The following is a 23,684-nucleotide window of genomic DNA, read 5'->3' as shown; positions in this document are numbered from 1 at the left end:
CCCCCTTTTCGTAAGATTTATTTCGTGTCGAGACTTTGTCTCGACTTTTTAAATGATATCCTGCCACTGGCATTATTATTTCCCTTGGCAAAAGCGTACTGTAATTGCTCCCATCGCGTTGTTCTATCTCATGCATCTCAATGCATCGATCAAATTTTTGGCGGGCGCGGGTTCCGCGCGGATGCAAAGCGCTGGCGCAACCAACACTTTTGTTTCGCAAACCACAGCGGTGATGCTCGTGGCGAAATATGAGCCTTCGATGAAGGTCGACGACGCGTTCGTTGAAGTCGGAAGTAGGTATCGCCATGCACTGTGTACTGTATAGATACTTTTGAGCCTCCACTGTACTCACGACTAGAATCGTGGGCCGAAACCGGCGAAGAACTAACTCAGTGTATTGGAAGAGGCTGATCTACCGCGAGGATCTATCCTCAGCTGCGATAGACAAGCAGTATATCTCTCAATTCTCTTCAGAGACTGCGTTCATTGTAGACGACATGCCACTCCAGTCGCGCGAGTGTTGCTTCTAACTGCTTAGCCTCGGGTCTTATAACGATGCGTCTTCTTTTATTTATAGTGGGCCTCCTATATGGCAGCGCTGCCGTACTTCTGCTTCTCCGTCTGCCCTGCGCTGCACACTCGAATTGCCATATTTACCTGTTAGTCATACAGCGATTCTACTCAGATCAACGTCTTCTCCCTGGGCAGTGGCATCCCACGCAGACATAGCAGAAGACCATGAAACTGCAGCTATATTGCAAGTCCATAGGCTCTATCTAGTTAGAAAGCATGTTAGCTCCAACTGATTCCCGAAGACGACACCAGGTTGATGGCCGAGACAAGGCTTTTTGAGGTCTATTTATACAGACAACAGCAACAGACCGAGTGCAACAGGAGTCCTAAAAGTTTCCAATATTGTTGAGTTTTAATAATTCCATAGCTTTCTCTCTCATTGATAGGACGCACGTCCGGATGGACAAGCTTGAGCCTAAGAAGTTACATGCACATTGCCACCTTGCTTCCAGCATGAGCATTACCGGAGACAACATGGAAATCAATCGATGATCGTGTGGGGAAAACAAACGACATAGAAGAAGAGAGGTAAGGGCAATTCGGGTCTCTGAACGAGAGAAAAAATAACAATGCGACACGGGCCTGATTCGAACAGACGCTCCCGAAGGAAGTAGATTTCGAGTCTACCGCGTTAACCACTCCGCCACCGTGCCACCTGGAGTGATGAGCGCTGGTATTTATATGACATATAAACGACATCACCCGACTGGGGGGCGGTGCAGTCTACATCGGCAGAAATCCGGCAGGGTATGCCGGGTCTGTGCCCAATCACTCAACCGCTTCAACATGTAGGTATGGAAGCTACGGAGTAAGGTAGTCAGAATCAAGTCGTCTTTCCAAACACCTTTCCAAGCCATACATCAACCTTCAACTTCACATCTCCGTTGGAGCTTCGCCTCATCAAAGTATCGAGTGTCGCAACCGGAGCTCCAGGTCCATGTTTCACCCAGTCACAGGACAGATGTCTGCTGCAGACAGTGGATTCCATGGGTCCTCCGCGTCGGGGCCCATCGCCGCGGAACCTTAAACTGAAGCGGTGAACTTTGGCGGAATGCAGCGTCCAGACAGCCATCCGCCTGCGTTTTCGAGATATGACAAGAATTCCCAGTACGCACAATTTGGCACTGCCGTTGATACTACTCAGCTACTACACGGATTCTGGTTGCCAAATACCGTCGACTAACACCATCGACCATGGCGATGCAAGCGCATCATGTCCGCGCTTTGCAATTTTCGTCTGCGCCGACTTGATTTACGTGCCGGTGATCGTCGCTCAGGGTCCAACGGGTCTTGAAATGTGGTGGGCAGACATGCTCACTGGCGCGAAGAGGAACCGCAGATCGCTCGGGCACTTGCAGAATGCCCGCCCCCGCAAGCCCCAGTCCGGCTTGGATCGCCGTAAAGCCTCGCCGCAGTGCTGCGACGAGAATTGGGTTGCAACACACAGAGTAGCTGCATTTTATCATGAGATAAACGAGTGTTAGAGGAGCGTGGTCGAGTGCGAAAGTTCATTGAACGGAGCCTTGTAGTTTGTGCAGTATCGACATCCAAGGAACGCCGCATGCGAGCTACAATTGACCTGGGATCGTTTTCACCCAACTGAAAAACCAACCACCCCCAAGACGGCACGGCTCTAGCCAAGGAAACGCAAACCCCTGGAGACTTGGTGAACCCAACCCGGTGAGGTACAGTTGACAGATCTGTGCTGATATTTCGGCTTTCCAAGGTCTCGACTTTATTAAGTCTATGATACTCGGAGTTTTCAAAGAACCCGGTGGGGTTGAGACGCTGATTCGTGTCGACCAGGGAGGTCTTGTATCCCTATGAGGCCGAACAAGAGAAACTACAAGGGAGCCGGGGAGGCCGTTGAAGAATTCACCAATGCAGTGGGATTCAGCCTCTTGCGGTGTAGGCAACGCAAAGTGCCAATGGCCATGGTGGTTGGAGATGGGGAATTTGTGGTGTACGATCAATGCCCAATCCCAAAGGCGGATGCAGCGCATATCCATCGACGCATGCCGGCCATGGAATATCGGACGAATGAATAACCTGGTTCGTCTCACAACGCATGTCGTTCAACGCGCATCCTCTCACGATAAATGGAGTCCATTGCCTCATAGCGCGATATGCTTCAAGCGTGGCAGCGGCGCTAGGAAGGAACACCGTCCCATCGGCGATGATCTAGTTGGATGCATCCATGTTTGTCGTCGCAGCGCTTGCGAGATTGGGCAACGGTTTTCGTCGCGACTGGGGTATTTGGAGAAGATTTTTGTCACTCCCTTACACACATTACAGAGGTACAGGGAGGAGAGCGGTTGGGCGGAGGAGGGTTGAGAGGGGAGATGCGATGTGGTGAACGGCGGACGGCGGGCCTTTGGTGGCCTTGGCTCAGCTTAGAACGGCTCCGGCAAAGGAGCCGCGGCGCAGAAGACAGGCAAAAGGGCAGAGAGCGACCAAGTACTCCATAGACATGGAGCTAGAGGCCGGGAGAGACCATGGATTGACACTGTCACCCTGGATGTCCATGTCCTTGCCTCTCTGCTCTGGCCCTGCCTGCTTTCGACGACTCTTGCGGCGCCATATAACCAACCACGCCGGCCCGCAGCCGGATCTCGCAAACCTGACGACACATCAACCTGCCTCGCCTCATTTTCCCCGTCCGGTTTTTGTTCTACTTTCTTTTCCAGTTCTATCTCGTCTTTCCATGATCTGTCCTGGTATTGACTGATAGAATCCGCTGTGGCCCCATGTTGCTGTCCCCGCGGACCAAAGACCGACCTCGCAATTCGCAAACACGGCGTATTCGGACTGACGCATAGCGGTCACTATTGAACAGCGCGCATAGCCGCCTCTCACAAGTCGCCTCTTTTTCTCGGGTCCATTACAGCCGGCATCCTTTATTCGGAATCGGTAGACCCTCACAAGCGAATACTCCATTGACGAGCCCTCGGAAAACAGATTGGGTAGGCTGCTACCACAGCCCGACAGTAACAGGAAAGTGGAATATCACCGAGTGGTTCGACTGAGCTGCAGCATCAGCGGGGTCCGAATACAAGCCCGTCATCAACTCGGCTCTCACTTTGGCGAGGTGCCTAGCACTTGCGACGAGTACGACGCTTCAGTGCTAGGTGCCTTGCCCGAACCGCACCCGCATCTGCACCCGCAATCCGCATTGGCGCTGGAATTCCGTCGTCGCATTATCTGACTGCATTACCTACCTGCCCGGTTGGTAAGTCAACTTCCTTGGTGAAGGTGCTTTGTCCCGTGCAAAGTGAAGTGCTCAACAGAGGTTGGCAGGTTCCCGCGGGTCGTTCTGCAGCAGTGCAGCCTAAACTCAAGGCAGCTGCAAGTTACAAGTTACGGAAGAGACGAGAAAGAGACATTTCTCCAGCTCTGACCAGTTCTGGGCCATCTGGACCTTGTTCTGGTTGCGTGCTGTGCCCGGAGTGCATCCGTCCGGTGAGACAAGGTGACAGGCCCGCACAGGCACAGAAGTCAGCTGTCCGACCTTGGCCGTCCAGTAAAGCTGCGCCCACACCTGCGGCCTACCCGTGTCAGCCGCCATGGTTCCAAGACAAGAGCAACACGCTCGACCACCACCTGCACCACGCTTATGGTCGCGTCTTTCAACTTTGTCAAAACGCTCTTTTCGCTCCTTCACCTCCGACTTCGAGGCCGATGACGAGCGTTCCGATACAGATTCCGACTTTGACAGAATGAGCGGCAGCAGTAGTGATGGTTTCCTTCACGGCCTAGGCCGCTACAAAGGCGAAGACACTCGGCCCACGAGCCAAAAGGAGCTGTCTGGTTGGTATGCATACGCCTTTGCTGCCGAAACCTATGTCATATGTGGTAAGTTTCCAGCCCATGGATCTGGATGTGTGTGCATGCGCTGACTGAGAATAGCTATCGGTGAGTTATCGCAGTCTGCCACTCCGTCTTCGAGCAGTGACATTCGTCGCGAGACAGTGATCAAGCTGTGGAGCCTGGACAGCTCGAGATGCTGGAGCCACAGCATTGCCGTGCACCCCGCCCCGAACTCGTTGCGCTGACACCACACGATGCCTAGGTTCCTTCATCCCGATCCTCCTCGAGACCCTCGCCCGCGAAAATGGCGTCCTATTGTCTGATCGAACGACCCCGTGTGGTACGAGCGACTCGAAAAACAAAACTGATGGACAATGCGTCGTGTATCCTTTGGGTATCGAGATCAACACGGCGAGTTTCGCCATGTACACCTTCTCCATAAGCGTCCTGCTGCAGGTTCTCCTTGTCGTGAGCGTCAGCAGTGCCGCAGATCACGGCAACTCGAGAAAGAAGCTTTTGCTCACCTTCGCCTGGGTTGGAAGTTTCTCCGTCATGGCCTATATCTTTGTCAACAAAACCACCTATCTCTTGGGTGCTCTGCTGGCTATCGTTTCGAACACATGTTTTGGCGCCTCATTCGTGCTCCTCAACTCATTCCTGCCGCTATTGGTCCGGCATCATCCGGAAGTGATTGCTTCCGAGACTGTTCACACTCCCGACTTGGGACATTCGGACCTGGAATCGCGACCGCTCGATGGTTCCCACGTTGACCAAGATCCCGCCAGTGCCGAGGTTGAGGACCAACATTCGCCCTTACTCGGTGGGCATGGAAACGGAAACGGAGGCTACCCGTTGGTTCGGAAAGCTACTCATGAGGAGCTCACCTCCGTCGAGCTCCAGCTGTCCACTCAGATTTCCGCCAAGGGCATTGGCATTGGCTACATTGCCGGCCTATTCGTACAGTGTGTCGCCATTGCCATAGTGATTGCACTGAAAAACACTACCTGGTCGCAAAGGGTTGCATTGTCTTTTTGCGGTCTTTGGTGGGTATGTGACGGGCTCTCTCTCTCCATCTCATCCCCGTCGCCTGGGCGCATTATCCACCGTCACTGACCATCTTACAGGCAGTCTTCACGATCCCTGCTGCCATGTGGCTCCGCCCTCGGCCAGGTCCACCAATGCCCGTCACGTCGGGCAAAGGAATTCGAGCTTGGCCAACTTATGTGGCTATGGCCTGGAAATCGTTATTCAACACTGTCCGGCTTGCTCGTCGCCTACGAGACATCGTTCTGTTTCTATGCGCCTGGTTTTTGGTCAGTGATGCGATTGCAACTACATCTTCCACGGCCATATTGTTCGCCAAAACGCAACTCCACATGAAGCCTTGGGCTTTGGGTATGATCAATGTGATCTCCACTATAGCTGGCGTTATCGGTGCCTTCAGCTGGGCTTTCATCTCACGCAAGTTCCACTTGAAGCCACATCAGACAATCCTTGTCTGTATCGGTCTCTTCGAGCTCATTCCGATCTACGGACTTCTCGGATATTTGCCGATTGTGCAGAGATGGGGCGTGATCGGACTGCAGCAACCGTGGGAAATGTATCCCCTAGCTGCCGTGTACGGACTGGTGTTGGGAGGCTTGAGTTCATATTGCAGATCGCTGTACGGCGAGTTGATCCCCGAGGGAAGCGAAGCTGCCTTTTACGCTCTATACGCTGCATCCGACAAAGGTTCGAGTGTTTTTGGACCTGCGATTGTCGGAGCCATCATTGATCAATCTGGTGATATCCGGCCGGCGTTTTGGTTCTTGGCGGCATTGGTTGGGCTTCCGGCGCCTCTCATCTGGAGCGTGAACGTGGAGCGCGGCAAGCGGGAGGGCCAGAAACTCGCAGAGACTATTGAGGGATTCAAGAGTCTACAGGCTGAAACCGGCAGCGAGACAGAGGACAGCGACGATCGTCCGATTCTCAGTGCCTATGACGATGAGGAGGAAGAAGTCGAACACGAGCATAACCGGACCAGGGGGAACTGAGCCCCCATTACCGAACATATCTGCATAGCAACGGCGTAGGTAAATCAAGTTAGCGATATTGTATGTTTTACTCAAAAGCTCCGAGTAATGAACAGTCGACTTTGTCGTTGTTTCTGTTGTCGTCTCCATCGCCCCCAACATGCTCGCCGCCTCCGTCGTATCCCCTATCTTCTTTGTTGCTCTTTGATCCCCACACTCTTCTGTTCATATTTACGTCAGAATACTGGGGAAAAGCAATTGACTATTGATTTGAATGATGATGATGAAACTGGTATCCTTTTGAAACCAACCATCCAGCTCATTTATATCAGAAGAACGGCATATGGCATGAGACACGAAGACTACAGGTGTAAGAGGTCATGGTAAAGCGACGAGATCGGTACGTAGCCAATCAGGTAATGGAGAGATAAGTGTCGGCGCTTGTTGTGGGAACCTTGGAGGCAGACCAGGATTTTGGTAGGCGCGGATGGTTCTAGCTCCTGTTGTCTGCTGTGCTTACGTGACACGCCTGGTCCATCTGTGGCACGCCGCACGCCGCACACCTGCTGCCCGCATCGTGGTTGCTGGTCCGTCCTCTAGGTGGCAGTGGACGTTTGGTCGGAGGAACGCCGCGCTCACGTGACCCAGCAGAATAGTCATCCTGCGCCACCTTTTTTTCGCTGGGTAGCAAGAACGCGCTCCGCTCCTCGTCCCGGAATTGCCAGATCCTCAACCCGCGATTTTCCCAATTTTGCGCATCGTGGCCATCATTGGTCGTCGATATTCGGCCTGGACCATCTTCAGGCTTGCCAGAGTATTTGCACACTTGACAAAGTCAACAAAGAGCGCCCATCTAGGACCGCGCGCTTGCCATACAGCTTCATACTACCTCCCCCCGGTCCTTTGGGCGACCCATTCGTCTTCCAGCCACCCCGTGCTCCTTCCCTTCGGTCGCGACATCCCAGCGAGCTCTTTGCACCAACGTCATTCGTCTCGGACACCATCAATCGAGATCGCATCACTCCGATCACTCTCATACCTGCGATAACTTCACCGCATTCGCGTTTGCGACTCCGAACCTCCTACTACACCAATTATGTCCACCTCGCGCAAGCGCCCTCGCGCCGAGGTCGAGGAAAACAAGGCCGAATGCCCCTTCAGCATCACCTACGCCGAACCCGACATCAAGGCACAGAAGAAATCCAAGAAGAGGAGGAAACCAGAGCAAGAAGAGGAAGATGGGAAGAAGAGCTCCAAGCAACTCTCTCCCTTCTCCCCTTCCGGCGACTTCAACGGCAAGAGCGCTAACGATGTTCTGGACTTGGAATACCATGTGCATCCGCAGAAGAAGTGGTTGGAGATGACACGATACAATAGCTTCGTCCGTAAGTTGCTCAGCGATAGTCCATCTGCGATGGCCTTGCACTAACAGTGACGGGCGGTAGTAAACGGGACGAAGTATTTCAGTGAGGGCTTTATCTACGTCGCAAACGACCAGACAGTCCAACGCCAAAAGGCCGCAGCGGAAGGCTCGACAGATGCCAACGAGCCTGAGAAGGTCCTGAAGCGGTCCAAGTCCGAAGACGACTGGGTAGCGCGCATTCTGGAGATCCGCGCTAGTGATGAACACCACGTCTATGCGCGCATATACTGGATGTACTGGCCGGAGGAGCTGCCGGAGGGCACGATGGAAGGAAAGAGATACACGGGAGGTCGTCAGCCGTACCACGGCCACAACGAGCTGATTGCTTCCAACCACAGTAGGTTTCATGCTTCTCTAGACAGTGGTCTCAGTACTGACGCGAAGCAGTGGACATCATCAACGTCGTTAGTGTGACATTGCCCGCCACCGTCAAGCAATGGATTGAAGAGAACGACGACGAGATTCAGGAGGCCCTCTATTGGCGTCAGGCCTTTGACTGTCGCACCCAGCAGCTCTCGGTATGCATAAACACCCCCGAAGCCTAGAGCAGGCGATTGTCGCTAACCCGTCATGCAGTCAGTTGAACGCACCTGCAAATGCCGACAGCCCGCCAACCCGGATAAGACCCTCGTCGGGTGCTCCAACAAGGAATGCGGAAAGTGGCTACACGAACACTGTCTTCGAGAGGAAACCCTGATGCGAACATACGAGCGACTTGGCAAGGACAAGCCCCACTTCACCGCGAAACCCCCGACAGACGGAACAGCGTCGGTCGCTGAGAGCGACAAGGTCAAGGAAGAAAAGCCGCTCGATGACGGTGTAAACGAACCCCTCAGCCCTACCGAGAGCGGTGCCGACGTGAAGCAAACAATCGATGCCAAGCCGAGCGATGCGCTAGAAGAGATCAATGGGCAGTCAGTAACCGAGGGAACGCCTGCCGTTGTCGATGAGCACGTTTCGCAACCACCTACAACTCCTGCCACACCAACCGTACCCGAGGTGTCGGCAGCGGCGTCGTCACGCAAGGTGAGATCCTTCAAGAAGAAGCCGTCTTCCGCCGACGCAAAGCCGTGGGAGGGCTTGTTCGAGGCGAGGATCTTGATGGACATGACCCCATCGACGATTAAAATCAGGGATCTTCGAGAGAACGTCACTGAAGGCGAGAAGGTGTGGACTGAGCCGCTGCTCTGCGTCGTTTGCGGAGTGGGAATCAGCTAAATAATCGGCCTTTATGTGACTGCCAAATTACCGATCGATCTCTTGAATTAGGGGTCATTTCACAAACCGCCAACGCGACGATGGGGTGCCGAGCTTCACTTCTCGATGTACTTATTCCAGCAGGCACTTTATTCAACACACCGGAGCGGTGACTTAGGAAGTGCTGCTGTTTTGCTTATGACGATTTCCAATATGATTGGGGTTCGTAAACCGACCCTGAAGACAAGTATAAGGAGAGGAATACATGCCAAGAGACATGTTGCAGGGGATGAGGGAGGACAGGTCTGGGCAGGCGGGGCGAGACCTGGACAGCTGAAGGCGAGTCTCAAGGAAGAAGACTGGTTATTCGGGTGTGGCTGGAGTGCAGTTTTATTTTTCGCGCGAGGCGTTGGCGAAGGGAGGGGGATTCATCTCGCAACTGAGTGAGGTTGGCATAAGGAATTGGTCTTGGTGTATTCTCAAGAGACAGACAGAAGGACGCCAACAAAAGGGGACGCAAAAGGCGAACAAGGCCAGCAGAGCGGCCAATTTGGAGACCAGAGTCTTGCGAGCAGTTTCCTAGAGCTTACATGGTTTGTGGTCAAATGTTTACCTTATCCTCTTTTACTCTGCATCAGCCATTGTCATGATTGATGAGACTTGCTCGATTGACCAGAGACGTCTCATGTGGTGGTTCACTGTGATTATTGCCGTTCAACACCGAGAGCTCCAAGAGCTCCGGCGGCAGTGGAGAGCTGCGCTGACTCGAGAGGTAGCAATAGCTCCAAGAACTCACTCCCTTTGTCCAGTTAGGTGAAGAGGTAGGTGTGTGAGGTACCTCAAACAATGACGTGCCTTTTGTAGCTCCGTGCCTCTTTAACATGCCCGAGGTGGTAGGTGCAGCCCAGAACTCCCGGTCCTGGGGAAGTACACCCAGGGGCTAAGGACCGTCTACCCCGCCAGACCTTCCGCTAACACCCCAACCTCAAAGACCATCCAAGTCCAATCGACACCGCCACCCTTTCATCGCCAACGACTCCGAAGAAGCTCAAACACAACCTCCTCCAGCGATAGACACACATACAAAGAGCCCATCATGGCCTCCGTCGACCCCTTCGACTCGGCTCTGTAAGATCGCAGCGGCCCTGACCCCCTCAACGTCATGCATCAAAGCAAATCATCTCTAACCTCTGCCGCGTGTTCTCCCCGTCTAGCGACCTCCTCCGCCGCCTGAACCCGAAACACACGACCGACCACCTGAACGCAATCATTTCCCTCGCACCGGATCTGACGGAGGACCTTCTCTCGTCCGTCGACCAACCCCTGACCGTCAAGCGCTGCAAGCAGACGGGCCGCGACTACCTCCTCTGCGACTACAACCGCGACGGCGACAGCTACCGCTCCCCATGGAGCAACCAGTTCGACCCGCCTCTGGACGAGGGCGGCGTCGGCGGCGTCGGTGCCGGCGGTAGCGAGGGCGCCGGCGAAGGCGCGATCCCGAGCGAGAGGGTCCGCAAGATGGAGGTCAAGGCCAATGAGGCGTTTGACGTGTACCGAGATCTGTACTACGAGGGTGGTGTGAGCAGCGTATACTTTTGGAACCTGGACGATGGATTCGCCGGCGTGGTTCTCTTGAAGAAATGTGCGTTTCTGCCTGTGATCAGGAATTGGATCTTATTTTTTTTTTCTTATTTCAGCTGACAAGACAACCACAGCCGCGACCCCCGGCGGAAGCGCAGAGGGCGTATGGGACTCGATCCACGTTTTCGAGGCCATTGAGCGCGGCCGCACGACGCAGTACAAGCTCACCTCGACCGTCATCCTCTCGCTCTCCACCTCGACCAACGCCCTGGGCGACATGGACCTCAGCGGCAACATGACGCGGCAGGTTGAGCAGGAGCTCCCCGTCGACGGCGACGAGAGCCACATTGCCAACGTGGGACGGCTCGTCGAGGACATGGAGCTCAAGATGCGTAACCTGCTGCAGGAGGTCTACTTTGGCAAGGCCAAGGACGTCGTCGGCGACCTGCGGAGCGTGGGCAGCCTTAGCGGGGCTGGTAGGGACCGCGCGGCGCAGAGGGAGATTATCGGGAGCATGCAGAAGTGATGTGAACCCGGTCTGGTTCCCCTTGAGCTCATCAAAGGCTGCATCCTAGGAATTGGAGCTACGATTGATACCCCGCTCATGATATTGCGGGCATCGTGATCGATGGTAGATGAGAGAGTAGCACGGGTGTGGCGCCGGATGTCGAGATCGGGTTGTACGGCTTGGCATTTTCCAAGCCGGGCTTTTCAATATCCCCCAAGATCGAGTTTCACTGTTTTGCGTCGTTGGCGTCGGTGGAGGAGAAAAAGGAAACGATCGCGCGCGCCTACATCTCTTGTCTTGAATCTCTAGATCCCTTGACAGATGCATTTTTTTTCTTGCTCCGGCAGCAGGGCTGTAGCCCATCACTCCCGTCCACTCTTTTCTGAAGCAAGAACGAAACAGGCGATAGAGAAGAAGAAGAAAAAAAAGACGGTATGGCTGTAATCCAAAATCACGTGTACCTCCTTGTCCTTGAGTGATCCATCTCACTGCAGCGTCCCTTTGCCTGGTTCGGTTTTTGACGTGTATGGGTTTGGGGGAGAGAAGTTTGTCTCCGATGTTCGGCACGATTTGCGTTCGACAAGGCTCTGTTGGATCTCTGTATCACTGTGGCGCTTGGATGGACCATCACACCGGCTTCAAGACTTTTCGTCTCTTTGCCCTCTTTATGGTATACGCAAGTATACAAGTCCTCGGTTTTCGGATATGGTTTCTTCTGCATAGAGACATGCGTTGTAGACTCTGGACATATTTTCGGTCCATGTTGCGCGGCACCAGCACCGATTCGGCGCGTGTAGTCTCGTTTTTTTGGCCTGAAGATCTGATCACGGTTAATAGCAGCGCGCGCACTGGAATACAATCTAGGGACACGTTTGAACTGGAAACGAGCAAATAAACCTCTGCAATATACGACGTGGGGGAAAGGCTCGATATCTTCAACGTTGAAAGTAGGAGGTCATCGTGGCCATGTATTCATGCGAAGACCTCAATCACCAGTTAAGGGTTTCTTCCTGGCCCCCTAGCAGCCATAAAGAAGAGAACCGGCTTCGTGAGCGGGACTTGGTCGGCATCAGCTCAAATCACAGCTCGGCACCGAGTGGACGCAATTGTTCGCAAGATCCCTCCTAAAGCCGGTCTGTTAACTCGACCAATGGATGGGCAAGATGAGGTCGATGAACTTGACAAGGAGTGCAACTAGAGTAAGTAGGTAGGCTCACACGGCAAGCCACTCATGTAAGCTTTCGGCAAGATCTTCCAGCCTGCTCTAGTTCTGGCAGTCCTCGATCCTCAGCTATACTCTCACTTTTCAAGCGCCCCGCGAGGATCAAGAGACAATCTTCGGATAGGTAACTGTGAGTGAAGCGATCAGGTATGACACCGGTATGGTTCGCCTACATGCAGTAAGCTTAGTTGCGGCTAATTGCTTTGACGCAACAGGTTCCCTTGGCTATGCCCGCAAAGTGACAGGCCGGGAATCGATTCAACGATTATCGGGTAACGTAATGTGGACCGAAATCGTGAGAAACACCACTCAATAGCCTGGAAGCCGAATTCGTTTTACACAGAAGCCAGTCAGAGACTTGCCGAAGTAAAAGCAATTCCAACCTCGCGGCGATTATAAGTGTGCCAGGAACGTGGTTGCATAATACTGCCCATACCGTAAACTATGCGTCAAGTTAGGACCGATAGTAGGGGTCCTACAAATGTTCGGATCAAATTGAGCCAGCGCTGACAGAGACTTCGTTGCCCATTCTGAGTCTGAGTCTGACTTTCGTTCTCGTTCTCAGAAGTAGGACACGCAATTGCACAAACAGATCCGATCAGCCAAAACCCCCGTAACCTACCTAGTGTGCCTAGCTGAAAGGTAAGCTCTAAAGCGAACCCGGTAACACTGGCATCGTCGGATTCACGCTGTATGTCCGGCTCGGTCTGTTTGAAGATGTGAGATACGCGGACCTTGATACTCAGCGAACACCGGGCTCCCCATCTCCTTTCGATAGGCTTCGGGGGCGCAGTCAGGGTTTGTTTGATGACGAAGAGCATGAGTGTCGCACTGGGCGAATGATGCCCAACGTTGCCTGTCGAAGCTTAGGCGGTTAACGCGCCGACGCGGGAGCTGTCCATTCAAGGCGGGGGTTTGGTTTGCTAAGGAAGAGACCTGACAGAGTTGGCGGTTGCTGCATGGGTTGGTGCTGTGGAGCCCCCTTGGCTTGATGACGGACCTGCAACATCAATAGTTGGCTCTGGCTCTGTCTCTGGCGCCGAGGGCGGCTGGGTTCCTAGCTCCAACGCCCCAGCGTCGACGCTGGTGTTCGTGCCTTGGTGGCGCATAACCAAGATGCCAAAGTCGATTATTTTGGGAAACACATGAAAGTGAGTACGGTGCCAGCCAATGTCTCTCGTGCCCTCGTTGATCTTCAGGGGCCTAGCTGATGTGAAAAGCGGCAAGATAAGGGTTGGTAATTTGGATAAATGGATTAGCACTCACTTTCGCCCGAAAAAGAAAGCATGCGTGCTCCGTTGCAGAACAGATCCCACAAGATTTCTAGAACATGCAGCAGATCTCCTCTAGGACTCCCCGCATGCAGGATGCAGGGAGATGCGAAACGCGAAAAGCCAAATGGCCGAAAGCTGAGCCCGAGCCCGAACCCGCTCGTGGAGCGCCGGTGCGAGTGCGGTTCATTGGTTAGTAGCCCCTTTTAAAGTTGAAGTACGGCGGCATGGCCCAGGCAAGAAGCACCCATCTGCGAAGAGCATCATGGAAGGCCCCTGGGCGGGAACGGGGCGGGATCCATGGGATGGACACTTCGCGCCGCTGGCGCTAGCCGGAAGCTTGGGACGCAAGGTAGCCAACAGGAACAGGAGAGCCAATAAGAAGTTTGTTTTTTTGCATCTCGCATTGGTCATTTCGTAATTTGTTTCCAACGAGATGGGCGTGTTACTCGAAATCGAGGCTGATGGTGAGACAAGATCTGTTGTATCACTGTCTTGACTTTAGGGGATGAGCTGTGGATAGCCGTGGTTCCTGGCCCGGGCCGGACAATAAGAAGAAAAGACGGAGAAGCCGGCCGGCAAGCAGGGCAAGCCGCGAGTGTTGAAGTGAGTGCGTGGGTGGAAGACCGGGAATAGCGGGAGGGAAATCGACAAGCTGCCATCGGGCATGGATTGTTCCCTGCTTTTTGGCGAAGATCTCGGTGGCACGGGAAGGGTTGGACACGATATCAGGCATGTGTGGGGAGAAACCTGAGTCGGAACGCAACAGAATCCGAGGCTGTCAAGAGACATTATTGGACAATAGAAGGCAATTAGGGCGCAGGATTGCAGTGCGAGGGCACCGTGAGCGCGTACCTTGCATGGCCTTTTTTCCAATTAAGGGCATCGATGTCTCTCTTTGGCGAGTATAGGTATTCTGTCTCTGACGCATTGCGCGCATGTCTCTGCCGGGTATTTGGGATTCGACGGAGCCAATAGATGCAAGAAAGCGTGACGACAATCACGACGACTAGGCTAAGAGGTGACGGGGATAGGCCCGGTTGAAGGCTCTGAGCAGCAGACAGACACAAGTTTCTTGTCTGGATTTCGATTTCCAGCAGTACGAATGTTCAATGATGAATGTGGCTGACCTCCCCCCTCCCCTCTTGTGACGATAATTGATAGAGGATGCTTGTCGTCGCTCAACAGATGGTGGACGCCATGGGCATGGAGTGGACCGGGGGATATCTTGCTGCTGCAACGATGTGGGGTTTCTGAGCAAGCACGGGGCACTGTAAATTTCGCGACAAGGCGGCAAGCGGCAGACCGTCTTGGTGTCCAGCCCATGGCTCTCGAATCCCCATGGCATTGTTTATGTGTGTGACCGAGTGAGAGCGGGGGGATGGCGAAGAAGCAGCTTGGCGAAGACGGTCGATATCGGATGAAGATGAGCATGCGATACCGGAGCTTTGGTCGTACAATCTAGTTAGTGGTCGCTGGTATTTCGCCCCTTGGAACGCTGGCTTACCTAGTGAGAGTGATATCGCGACCCTTCTCAGATAGTAGAGGCACGTTATCCGTACCAAAGTTCTTCATTCGGTAGAAAATCTAGCACGGCACTTGGGTATGACTGTGGACGTAGGGATACCAGGTGCTTGTATCGATTAAGATAGAGCGCAGTAGCCGCCGCCAGAACATGTTCCTTTGGATCGGGGATTGGTTTCTTGGTGGATTACGCCGCAGCCAGGGTTCAGGGTGTTGGAAAAGGATGCTCTCTGGACTTTGGAGAAGGCAAAGGATCGCTAGCGTGTCAACGGAGTGACTCAGACGGAGCTGGCAAGGCAGGCAGGACAATATGGGACATGTCAGCGAGCTGCGTAGATTGAAACTTGAGATGATGGCGGGAAGACACCGATGAGAGCAGCTGCGAGCTAAAGCTACCTTAGCTTACGCAGTATAGGTACTTAGAACAGGTAGGCACGTAGGTAAGCAAGGTGTGGCATGGTGGTGGTGAGGTCAGCAGACAGGGGCTCGGGAATCCGGAGCAAAGAGCTGATGGGAGCAAAGTTATGTGTTCTTGCTTGGTGAATGCTGAATACACAGCCCCAGCAAGGTACCTTACGGAGACCAAGAAGTTAAGGAAAGAATGGACTAGGCGTTGGACCTGCCTGGACCTGAAGCTGGCGGAGAGCATGGAAGTGGCAGGAGTTGTCCCCGAGTTACCTAAGGTAGGAGGTACCTACTCAAGTGAGAGAGGCAACAGCAGCCAAAGCACCTGGCAGGGTTCAGCTCTGTAAGTGTGAAGTTTGAAGCGGCATAAAGGCTCCACCGGCTATCCATCGGCAGCTTGATGAACGAGAGCCCTCTCGATTACAACAAGTGAGACTGTGAGTGCTTTGGTATGGTGAGGTAACTTGTGTGTGCGTGTACGTGTGTGTGTGTGTGCTGTCCCTGGGGATATTGTCATTTCCAAATCTCCTCTTTTCCTCCCACTTTCTTCGAGTCTTCATACTATGTGTGCAGTAGTAGGTAGGCCCCCCCAGTGCCCCCCTCGTCCCTTGACCCGCTCTCCATTCGTTCCAACTTCCACGGCCCGCTCCAATATCCATCTAGCCCCCGTTTTGAATGACAGCACCATTGTATTGGAGGATCCTCCGTACTGGAGCTTGTTTTTGCTCTGTTTCGTCTCTTTTTTTATGCTGCTGCATCTCCGCTAAAATTTTTTTTGACTATTTTCTCCTTATTATTCTTATACTCGCACGGGAGGGAACACAAAAGAAGAAAAAGGGGAAAGGACCATGTGTCGTCTCAAGAGTTTTTTTCCCGTCGATTTTGTCTTTTTCCACGACGTGCGCAACGCTGCTGCTACCTTGACTTATGTGCTTTTCGACATCATTAGACGTAACCAACCAACTCGAATCTTTTACACTTGAACAACACATACACGCGCACACCTAGCTTACCATACCTTTCCTTTCCCTGCTTTAGACGCACAAACATACCATACTGCGTACCTTACACAAACACATATATACATATATAGGCGCACCCACGCACACCACCATTAAGCCTACAACCTCCTTTTTGTCATTATTACTCTTGCCCCCCTCGTCCGCTTCTCTCCTTCTTATTCTTCCTCTCCTCCCTCTCTCTATTCCTCTTCACACCCCTCCGACTAGTCTCCCCGCCTCTGCCACCTGACCTCAATAACATTGACTGCCCTGCTATCCATAACTTGGACCTAATCAAGGCCATCCGTCTGCCACCTTCGTTCGCCGCCCTCCCCAAGTCCTTCCCACAAACTATCCCGGTTGGACCGTCGCCCCCCCTCGAAGCCCCCCTGCCGAGCTTCGCCCGCATCCATCCCGCTGCACCGTGGTTTACACTAAACTCGCGCAATCCCGGTGCTGCAACTCTCGTTCCAGGGGGCCAGGGCAACTCACCCCTAACTCGACGGGAACCTGGACACCAGACGTCAACCCCGCCGTCCGTTACCCTCGCTGTCCTTGTCGTCCCTGCCCGTCAGAGGTACCTTTCCTCCCGCCTTGCCGTTGAGCGCCCAGTGCACCACCACCACAACCACGACCTCGAACCCCTCTGCCCCCAAACTCGTCAACCTGCGCTGCTCGTAATATCCTTTTCTTTCCGACGACACAACACCGCACACAAACGCACAACCACTCGACGACCGCCTCTGCCACCGAATCCCCCCTCCCCCTTCCCTTCACCATGGCCGAGAAACCCTCAGTCCTGATCATCGGGGGGCTGGGCTACATCGGTCGCTTCCTGGCCCGCTACATCCACGACAATGACCTCGCATCAGAGGTCCGCGTTGTCGACAAGGCCTTGCCCCAACTCGCATGGCTTGCTCCCGAATTCCAGGACGCCTGCGCCGGCAGCAAATTCATGCAGGCCGATGCAAGCAGAGAACGTAAGTCACCAGACCTAAACGACGACATGACCTGTTTTCTCCTTTTCTTTCCCATTCACCGCCCTCCAACACTCATTCCTTCATGTCTCTTCTTCCTCTTCTCGTCTCTTCTCTTCTCTGTAGCCCCTCCCCTCCCCCCTCTGTCTCTGGGGTCTCCAAAGCTACCAACCGACCCAACACCCCAGATAAATAACCAACTGTCATGTCGCTCTCGGCTAACGTTTCTTGCTTTTTCTTTGCCCTGTTGCAGAAGCCCTAGCAAAGATATTCGACCGTGCCGACGGCAAACAGTGGGACTACGTCTTCAATTGCGGCGGCGAGACGAGATATTCGCAAGAGGATGAGGTTTACAAGTTGCGCTCTCTCGGCCTGTCGCTTGCTGTTGGCAAGGAGGCGGCCAAGCGCAAGGTCAAGGCCTTCATCGAGCTCAGCACCGGCATGGTATACAAGTCAGACTCGTCCCCAAGCAAAGAGGGCGACAAGTTGAAGCCTTGGAGCAAGATCGCGGTCTACAAGCTGCAGGCCGAGGAGGAGTTGGCCAAAATTGAGGGGTACGTATCCAAGGCGTCGCCACCAAGCGTTCTCAGAGCTCCCTTTAACTTGCGGGGCACATTATCGTGTATCGTTCCAAACTGACTCAACGACACTCTTTCTCTAGACTGAATCTCATCATTGTGCGTTTGGCACACGTCTACGGCCCGTACGCGTCGCAATGGGTCGCAACGGCACTTTGCATGGCCCGTGTCTACCAATACCTGGAGAGCGAAATGAAGTGGCTGTGGGACAAGGGCCTGCGACAGAACACGGTACACATTACAGATGCCGTACGCGCACTTTGGGATATCACGGCGTGGTACAGCAAAGGCCAGGACAAGTGGGATGTCAAGACCATGGGCAAGGTGCCCACGTTTAACGTTGTCGACAAGGGCATCACCACACAAGGCACCATGTCCGAGATTATTGGCGACATCTTCAAGATCGAAACGGGATTTCAGGGACAACTCATCAGCACATTTGCGCGCCTGAACATGGACAGCGTCGTCGACGACGTCAACGACGAGCTCATGGGACCATGGGCCGAACTGCTCGAGAAGGCGGGCATTGCGCGGCCGGGACCTCTTACGCCCTTCATGGAGAAGGAGCTGTTGAAAGATACGGACCTGAGCATGGACGGTAACCGCTTAGAACAGGTTGTCGGCTTCCAGTACGAAAAGCCCAAGTTGACCAAGGAATTGGTCGAGGAGGTGATTGAGAGCTACAAGACGATGAACTGGTGGCCGTGACGGTCACGGACGGACGGAAACGGATTAGAAGCATAAAACGGCGTGCGGATGACGATTTTCGGCCTGGACTCATCTGAATCGAAGAACGGGGAAGGATACCAGCGCAGGCGCGGGCGCGGGTTGCGGAACCGAGAAGGGGGAAGCGAGAGAGACAGCGAGAGCGCGCCGTGATATCAGTCGAATCGTTTGTTTAGAAACTCCACTGCGTGCGAGCAGCATTCAGTAGCCGATGGCGGGGAGTGCCGGGGAGTGCCGGGGCATTTGTATAACCAAGATATCCTTTTCCTTTTATTACTCTTCGTAGCTCCGGCCATGTATATTGGCACCATTTTTGAAGGCAGTAATCCACGACGGAATTAGGCCAAAATAAATAAATAAATGGAGCGCGCATATTCTTGAAGCATGATGAAAGAAAGGGAGCTGTACCTGAGCTGTCACAGGCAGGGGTTTGCCTGCTGGCATCTTCTTGAAACAGCAAAGAGCTCTCACGTGTGGTTTTCCGCGGGCGGGAACGTCGCGGACGGCCACCTCTTGGCCCCGTGGGAGCTGGGATTCTCCTGCCTACGTGACTGGCCTCTCTGGAGCTTGGTCCCGCCGCAACGAGGTGTCTCCCTCATCGCTGCGGCGCCACTTGCCATCTTGAAGAATCGAAGACTTGAAGCTTCGTTCACCGGCCGGACCCATTTCTGACGCAGGGGTCATCCTAGTCAGGCACCGGAAATTCTCGAGACGATTCGTCGAATAGACGAGTCTTATTCGGATGCCTCTCATTGCGCTTCGATTCGCTCGCTTGTGTGACGGATGCTAAAACACATCGTTCCCCGATGGTCGGTTCAGGGTCTGGTTCAGAAACCCGGAGCGAGGATCAAGGAGCCAGAGACAAGCTTGGTCGACGTCGACGTTGACGCTGGTCGGCTGGCACTACTGTGCGAGTTGTCAAATAAATGTCTGCAGTTTCCCAAGCTGATGCAGAGAGCCGCTGACGGGATGCTGTCGTGCGATGAGGCAACCGAGACGGGTAGAGGTGGTACCAGCTAGTTGACAACCGAGTCCACTGCTGAGTGCTCTGAGATGCTGAGATTGACACGATGGCTTGAGCCAGACTTGTGGAAGGTTTTATGGAGATGAACCCCACGAACGGAGAGAGGGAGCCTGAGCTGGAAAAAGAATGCAGCTCGCTCGGTTGGCCCCGTCCCAATCCAGCACCACGGGCAAAACTAAGCGTCCGTCCCGCACATGCTTCGGACTGAAAAGGCCGAGTGTGACCAAAAGTCTGCCGAAGCCGTGGGTTGGCATCTCCCGCCTGATCGCCCGAGACGGGATGGAGAGTTTGGGGGGACCGAGTTCGTGATTGGCGTCGTGTCATTGGCAGAGATTGGCGGAGTAGAAGGGGAGAGAAGGTGTCGGTGTATGTATGCGACATTGCTGTTCGGATACAAGCGTCAAGCAGTGTCGAAGCTCTCAGACGAATTGTGCGCCTGTGAGCTGTTGTCTGTCCCTGCGTCTGTCTGCTTTACCCGTCATGCATATGCCCGCCATGGATTGCTTTAGGTAATGACCCTTGCCGGCCCTACATCGTGAAGACCGTGCAAAAGGCCCCTTGGATCTTTTTTTCTTCTTTTTCTTCTGCCCTTCAGCGCTGCCTCGAGCCTCAGAAGCTGTGGCGTCCATTCGCCTCTGGGTTTGTCCTTTCTTGGCTGCCTGATTGGGAACTTGAGAAGTGACACTCAGGGTGCACGTGGGACTGGAACGAGCATCGTCGAGGATAGTGTTCTAGTCGTCATGAAGAACGGTTGTTCGGATTGCTACGTTCCCCGTACTATCTCCAGATGGACGCAACGCAGACCGGGCTAGGCGGCCAGATTGGGGTTGTGAGTGTCGGTCTGGTTGCTATCATTGGCCGTTTGTTTCGCGCAGGCCCAGGTGGTATGCTGGCATGCCCAGATTCGGGGAGTTAAGAGGAGGATTAAACTGCTGACAGGAGTGTAGAGTTCTGGGGGTGGGAGGTTGCAGTCTGCAGAGAAGGGTGTGTATGCGGTCATGATCTCACGCGCGATCCCTTTTCGAGATAGATTGGCAGGGTCTGGGGTAAACGTAAGGGTGTGGAGGTTGTCTCGCGAGCCTCGGCCCCGACATCTGAGCGGTCGCAGAACGTTCGTGTGATAATAGAGAGCTGTCCTTATTCGAGGCTGGCTGAGCGATTGCGAAGGTGAGAGTGAGAGAGAGCGAGAGCTTCTTCTCTTCATGTGAAAGCCGTGGCAGTGGCAGTGTCAGTGTGGGGAGGGATACTTCCCCGCCCCGCTTGCCCAAGGTAAGGTAAGGTACGGATAAGGTAATGAAGGTAAGTACCCACGCAGGTGACAGAGAAATTGGCCGGTCTTCTAAGCATCGAGCCTGGAAAAAGCGGCCAATTCATCTGACCCCCGCGCGAGGTACCTTATACCGTAGGTACCTTCCAACTCCAATCCGTATGTACTGGGTAGGTAGGTACTCCGTCCCGCGGTAGGCACCTGGTGAGCTTGTTCCTGACTTGACCTGACTGGAAAGAGCTGATACCGGACCAGGCGGCGTATAAGAAGGCGGCGACGGATTGGATGCCTTCCATCTGGAGTCAAATTCCACGTCACCTTTGTTGCTCGGCCCAGCTTGTTCATTCCCATCTTCTAATTCATTCTACCGCCAGTTTGCGAACAAAAGAAGAAGGTGGCTTACCTGAAACAGAGTTTGTGCCTGCTTTGAGTAACGACTTTGGCTTGACGACATTTCACCTTTGCAAACTGGGCCTACCTACATTTACGTATCTCACCTCTGCGGGCCCGTTGACATTTTGTTCCCGTTGCAACCCTCCCGGCCACCGACCCAAGGTACTTTACCACCGCCACCACCACACCTTTACCTCCTATTCTACTTGTTGAAGCTCACCAAAGCTTGAGGACATAAAACACCGAATACTTCTTCGGCCAATCTTCGTCGCAACACATTCCAAACGCATCCACACAACACATCGCATCACAATGGCTGCTCCTGCTACAAAGACGATCGCCGACCTCAACGGCAAATGGGTCATGGTACGTTCACCCATGTTCTGGATACTTTAGCACCACCAAGGAGCAGAGATGCGCGCAAGGAAAGAAAACTGACAACGCCAATAGAACAAGACCCTCTCCGATTCTCCGGAGCCTGCTCTCGCCCTCCAGGGCATCGGTTGGATGACCCGCAAGGCTGTCGGCCTCGCCACTGTCACCCTCGACGTCAAGCAGTACACCGCTCCTCCCTCCCCTCCCGGCACCGGCACTGAGCCCGTCACCCACTTCGATATCGACCAGTTCGCCACGGCCGGCCTCAAGGGCACCACAGAGAAGCGCTGTGTCGACAATGAGTGGCGTGAGCATTCCGACTGGATGTTCGGCAGCGTCCGTGGCCAGAGCCGCTGGATGACCCTCGCCGAGATTGAGGATGAGTTCCTCAAGAAGGGCTGGCTCGAGGGCGACGCCGAGGCCACCGGTCCCGATGGCAAGGCTCATCTCTACAGCCATGTCGAGAGCATCGACAACGGCTGGACTGCTTCCCAGATCTGGGGCTTCCAGACCGTCGAGGGCGAGAGACGCTACACTCGCAACGTCCTCGTTCAGAAGGGCGGCAAGAGAGTCGAGATCCGCCTTGTTTACGACTACCTTCCTTAATTTTGACGCACGCGGCGTTTTCTGGGAAATTCTGGCATTGGGGTTGGATGATGGGACCGATTCTACCACACACGAAGCATGGCTACTACTACACGCACTTGCAGGGCGTCTAACGCCGTTATGCTCATGGGCTATGATAGATAGCACGGCGAAGAGTAGACTTTGAGAGCATGAATATCAACTGAACCCGTCTGAAAAACTCCTGTTCCGTGGATGCTCATTTGTAAAAAAGATATACGTGATGACAAGGGAGAGCAATGTTGAATCGTCTGCCTGTGTACCAGTCATTGTCCCAATGCTTCCATCCGCTTCAACATGCGAACCACCAACGCCTGAGTTGATGCAGCCAACCGTCTCATCTACCATGTTTCGTCGTGCCATAGATTCATTACGACCGTTGGATGATCGTCGCCATCCCAGTTCTCTGGGTATAACACTGCTCGGCCCAGACCTCTCACTCTTAAATCCGTCCTCGACAAGCGCACACTCACGCCGGTCTCCTCTTGACAAACTCCTCGAGATCCTGCACCGTCGCGACGCCGAGCACGAAACGCCGCTTCTCGTCAGTGATGACGGCAAAGTGGCTCTTCTTCGCCTCGACGCCGTCTCCGGCGAAGAAGGCCTCGAGCTCCTCGAGGGGTGTCTGCATGGTGATGACGCGGTAGGTGCGGCCCTTACGCTGGAAGCGGACCATGGCCTTGGAGAGGGGGTCCTCGGGCTTAACCTTGCCGGCGTCGAGGAGGGCCTGGAGGTGGGGGATGGCGAGGTAGCCGACGAGGGCGCGGTGGGCGTCGACGACGGTCAGGTGGGTGTAGTCGCGCTCAAAGGCGGAGATGAGGGCGTGGGAGATGGGGTCGGTCGGCGTCAGGGAGAGGGCGGCGGGGGGGTCGATGTCTTCTACTGTGGCCTGGATGATGAGGAGGGCAGGAGTTAGTCACTGGCTGAGAAGATTTCGTGGTCTGTGGTGTGAGGGACAAGCGGGAGAAGGGGGACTTGGTTCGAGGGGATGTTCACGTACACCGCGATAACGGGAAGACCATTTTGAGACGAAGGGACTGGAGGTTTCGCTGGTTTGCGACGTAGGTGCCGCCGCGGCGGGAGTGGAAGCCAAAGCCGCCATTGTTGGGAATTGAAGGGACTTTCCGGGCCTCGAGTGAGCACTTGTCACAATAACAGTCGACCGTCGAGGCAGAGTGGGTATCGTTTAATCGTGG

General features: G+C 54.2%; 6 protein-coding genes and 1 non-coding gene across 7 annotated transcripts; 4 read left to right on the top strand and 3 right to left on the bottom strand.

Annotated features, from left to right (window-relative positions):
• Positions 1-130: 130 nt before the first annotated feature.
• On the top strand, positions 131-2,443 carry CLUP02_05299 (uncharacterized protein; the record flags this gene model as incomplete). Its single annotated transcript, XM_049284307.1, has 12 exons — positions 131-276; positions 359-517; positions 673-707; positions 816-917; positions 1,032-1,067; positions 1,169-1,233; positions 1,296-1,361; positions 1,427-1,563; positions 1,631-2,006; positions 2,103-2,160; positions 2,196-2,253; positions 2,380-2,443. The coding sequence occupies 12 exons, from the start codon at positions 131-133 to the stop codon at positions 2,441-2,443; spliced, it is 1,302 nt and encodes a 433-aa protein (XP_049141450.1).
• CLUP02_tRNA079 lies at positions 1,146-1,226 on the bottom strand. The gene has a single exon. It is a non-coding gene; the product is annotated as a tRNA-Ser (tRNA).
• A 1,693-nt stretch (positions 2,444-4,136) lies between the features above and the next one.
• On the top strand, positions 4,137-6,413 carry CLUP02_05298 (autophagy protein Atg22; the record flags this gene model as incomplete). The annotated part of the gene is made up of 3 exons (XM_049284306.1): positions 4,137-4,425; positions 4,643-5,427; positions 5,505-6,413. The coding sequence occupies 3 exons, from the start codon at positions 4,137-4,139 to the stop codon at positions 6,411-6,413; spliced, it is 1,983 nt and encodes a 660-aa protein (XP_049141449.1).
• A 1,075-nt stretch (positions 6,414-7,488) lies between these two features.
• Positions 7,489-12,693, top strand: CLUP02_05297 (BAH domain-containing protein; the record flags this gene model as incomplete). The annotated part of the gene is made up of 18 exons (XM_049284305.1): positions 7,489-7,777; positions 7,838-8,152; positions 8,203-8,333; positions 8,392-9,018; positions 9,085-9,238; positions 9,299-9,394; positions 9,461-9,586; positions 9,651-9,815; positions 9,877-9,939; positions 10,014-10,140; positions 10,227-10,654; positions 10,728-11,115; positions 11,241-11,455; positions 11,596-11,897; positions 12,053-12,209; positions 12,340-12,453; positions 12,539-12,561; positions 12,640-12,693. 18 exons carry the CDS (start codon positions 7,489-7,491, stop codon positions 12,691-12,693), a joined length of 3,774 nt encoding a protein of 1,257 aa, XP_049141448.1.
• A 120-nt stretch (positions 12,694-12,813) lies between these two features.
• Positions 12,814-16,211, bottom strand: CLUP02_05296 (uncharacterized protein; the record flags this gene model as incomplete). Its single annotated transcript, XM_049284304.1, has 16 exons — positions 12,814-12,883; positions 12,984-13,154; positions 13,260-13,530; positions 13,590-13,753; positions 13,842-14,093; positions 14,143-14,372; positions 14,437-14,643; positions 14,812-15,040; positions 15,102-15,181; positions 15,212-15,406; positions 15,463-15,504; positions 15,555-15,753; positions 15,817-15,905; positions 15,960-15,986; positions 16,067-16,084; positions 16,137-16,211. 16 exons carry the CDS (start codon positions 16,209-16,211, stop codon positions 12,814-12,816), a joined length of 2,319 nt encoding a protein of 772 aa, XP_049141447.1.
• Positions 16,212-16,371: 160 nt separating this feature from the next.
• On the top strand, positions 16,372-22,470 carry CLUP02_05295 (NAD dependent epimerase/dehydratase; the record flags this gene model as incomplete). The annotated part of the gene is made up of 21 exons (XM_049284303.1): positions 16,372-16,474; positions 16,532-16,583; positions 16,643-17,059; positions 17,137-17,708; positions 17,764-18,055; positions 18,163-18,783; positions 18,872-19,009; positions 19,228-19,452; positions 19,495-19,579; positions 19,625-19,814; positions 19,886-19,969; positions 20,010-20,267; positions 20,339-20,468; positions 20,542-20,582; positions 20,642-20,713; positions 20,777-20,799; positions 20,860-20,940; positions 21,041-21,098; positions 21,335-21,651; positions 21,715-21,855; positions 21,940-22,470. 21 exons carry the CDS (start codon positions 16,372-16,374, stop codon positions 22,468-22,470), a joined length of 4,431 nt encoding a protein of 1,476 aa, XP_049141446.1.
• Positions 22,471-22,957: 487 nt separating this feature from the next.
• Positions 22,958-23,590, bottom strand: CLUP02_05294 (uncharacterized protein; the record flags this gene model as incomplete). Its single annotated transcript, XM_049284302.1, has 2 exons — positions 22,958-23,377; positions 23,489-23,590. 2 exons carry the CDS (start codon positions 23,588-23,590, stop codon positions 22,958-22,960), a joined length of 522 nt encoding a protein of 173 aa, XP_049141445.1.
• Positions 23,591-23,684: the final 94 nt, after the last annotated feature.

The sequence above is a fragment of the Colletotrichum lupini genome, chromosome 3 (genome assembly GCF_023278565.1).
Source record: "Colletotrichum lupini chromosome 3, complete sequence".
Lineage (NCBI taxonomy): Eukaryota > Fungi > Ascomycota > Sordariomycetes > Glomerellales > Glomerellaceae > Colletotrichum > Colletotrichum lupini.
Note: the sequence above shows the minus strand (reverse complement) of the source record. Positions and strands in the feature narration are given on the sequence as shown.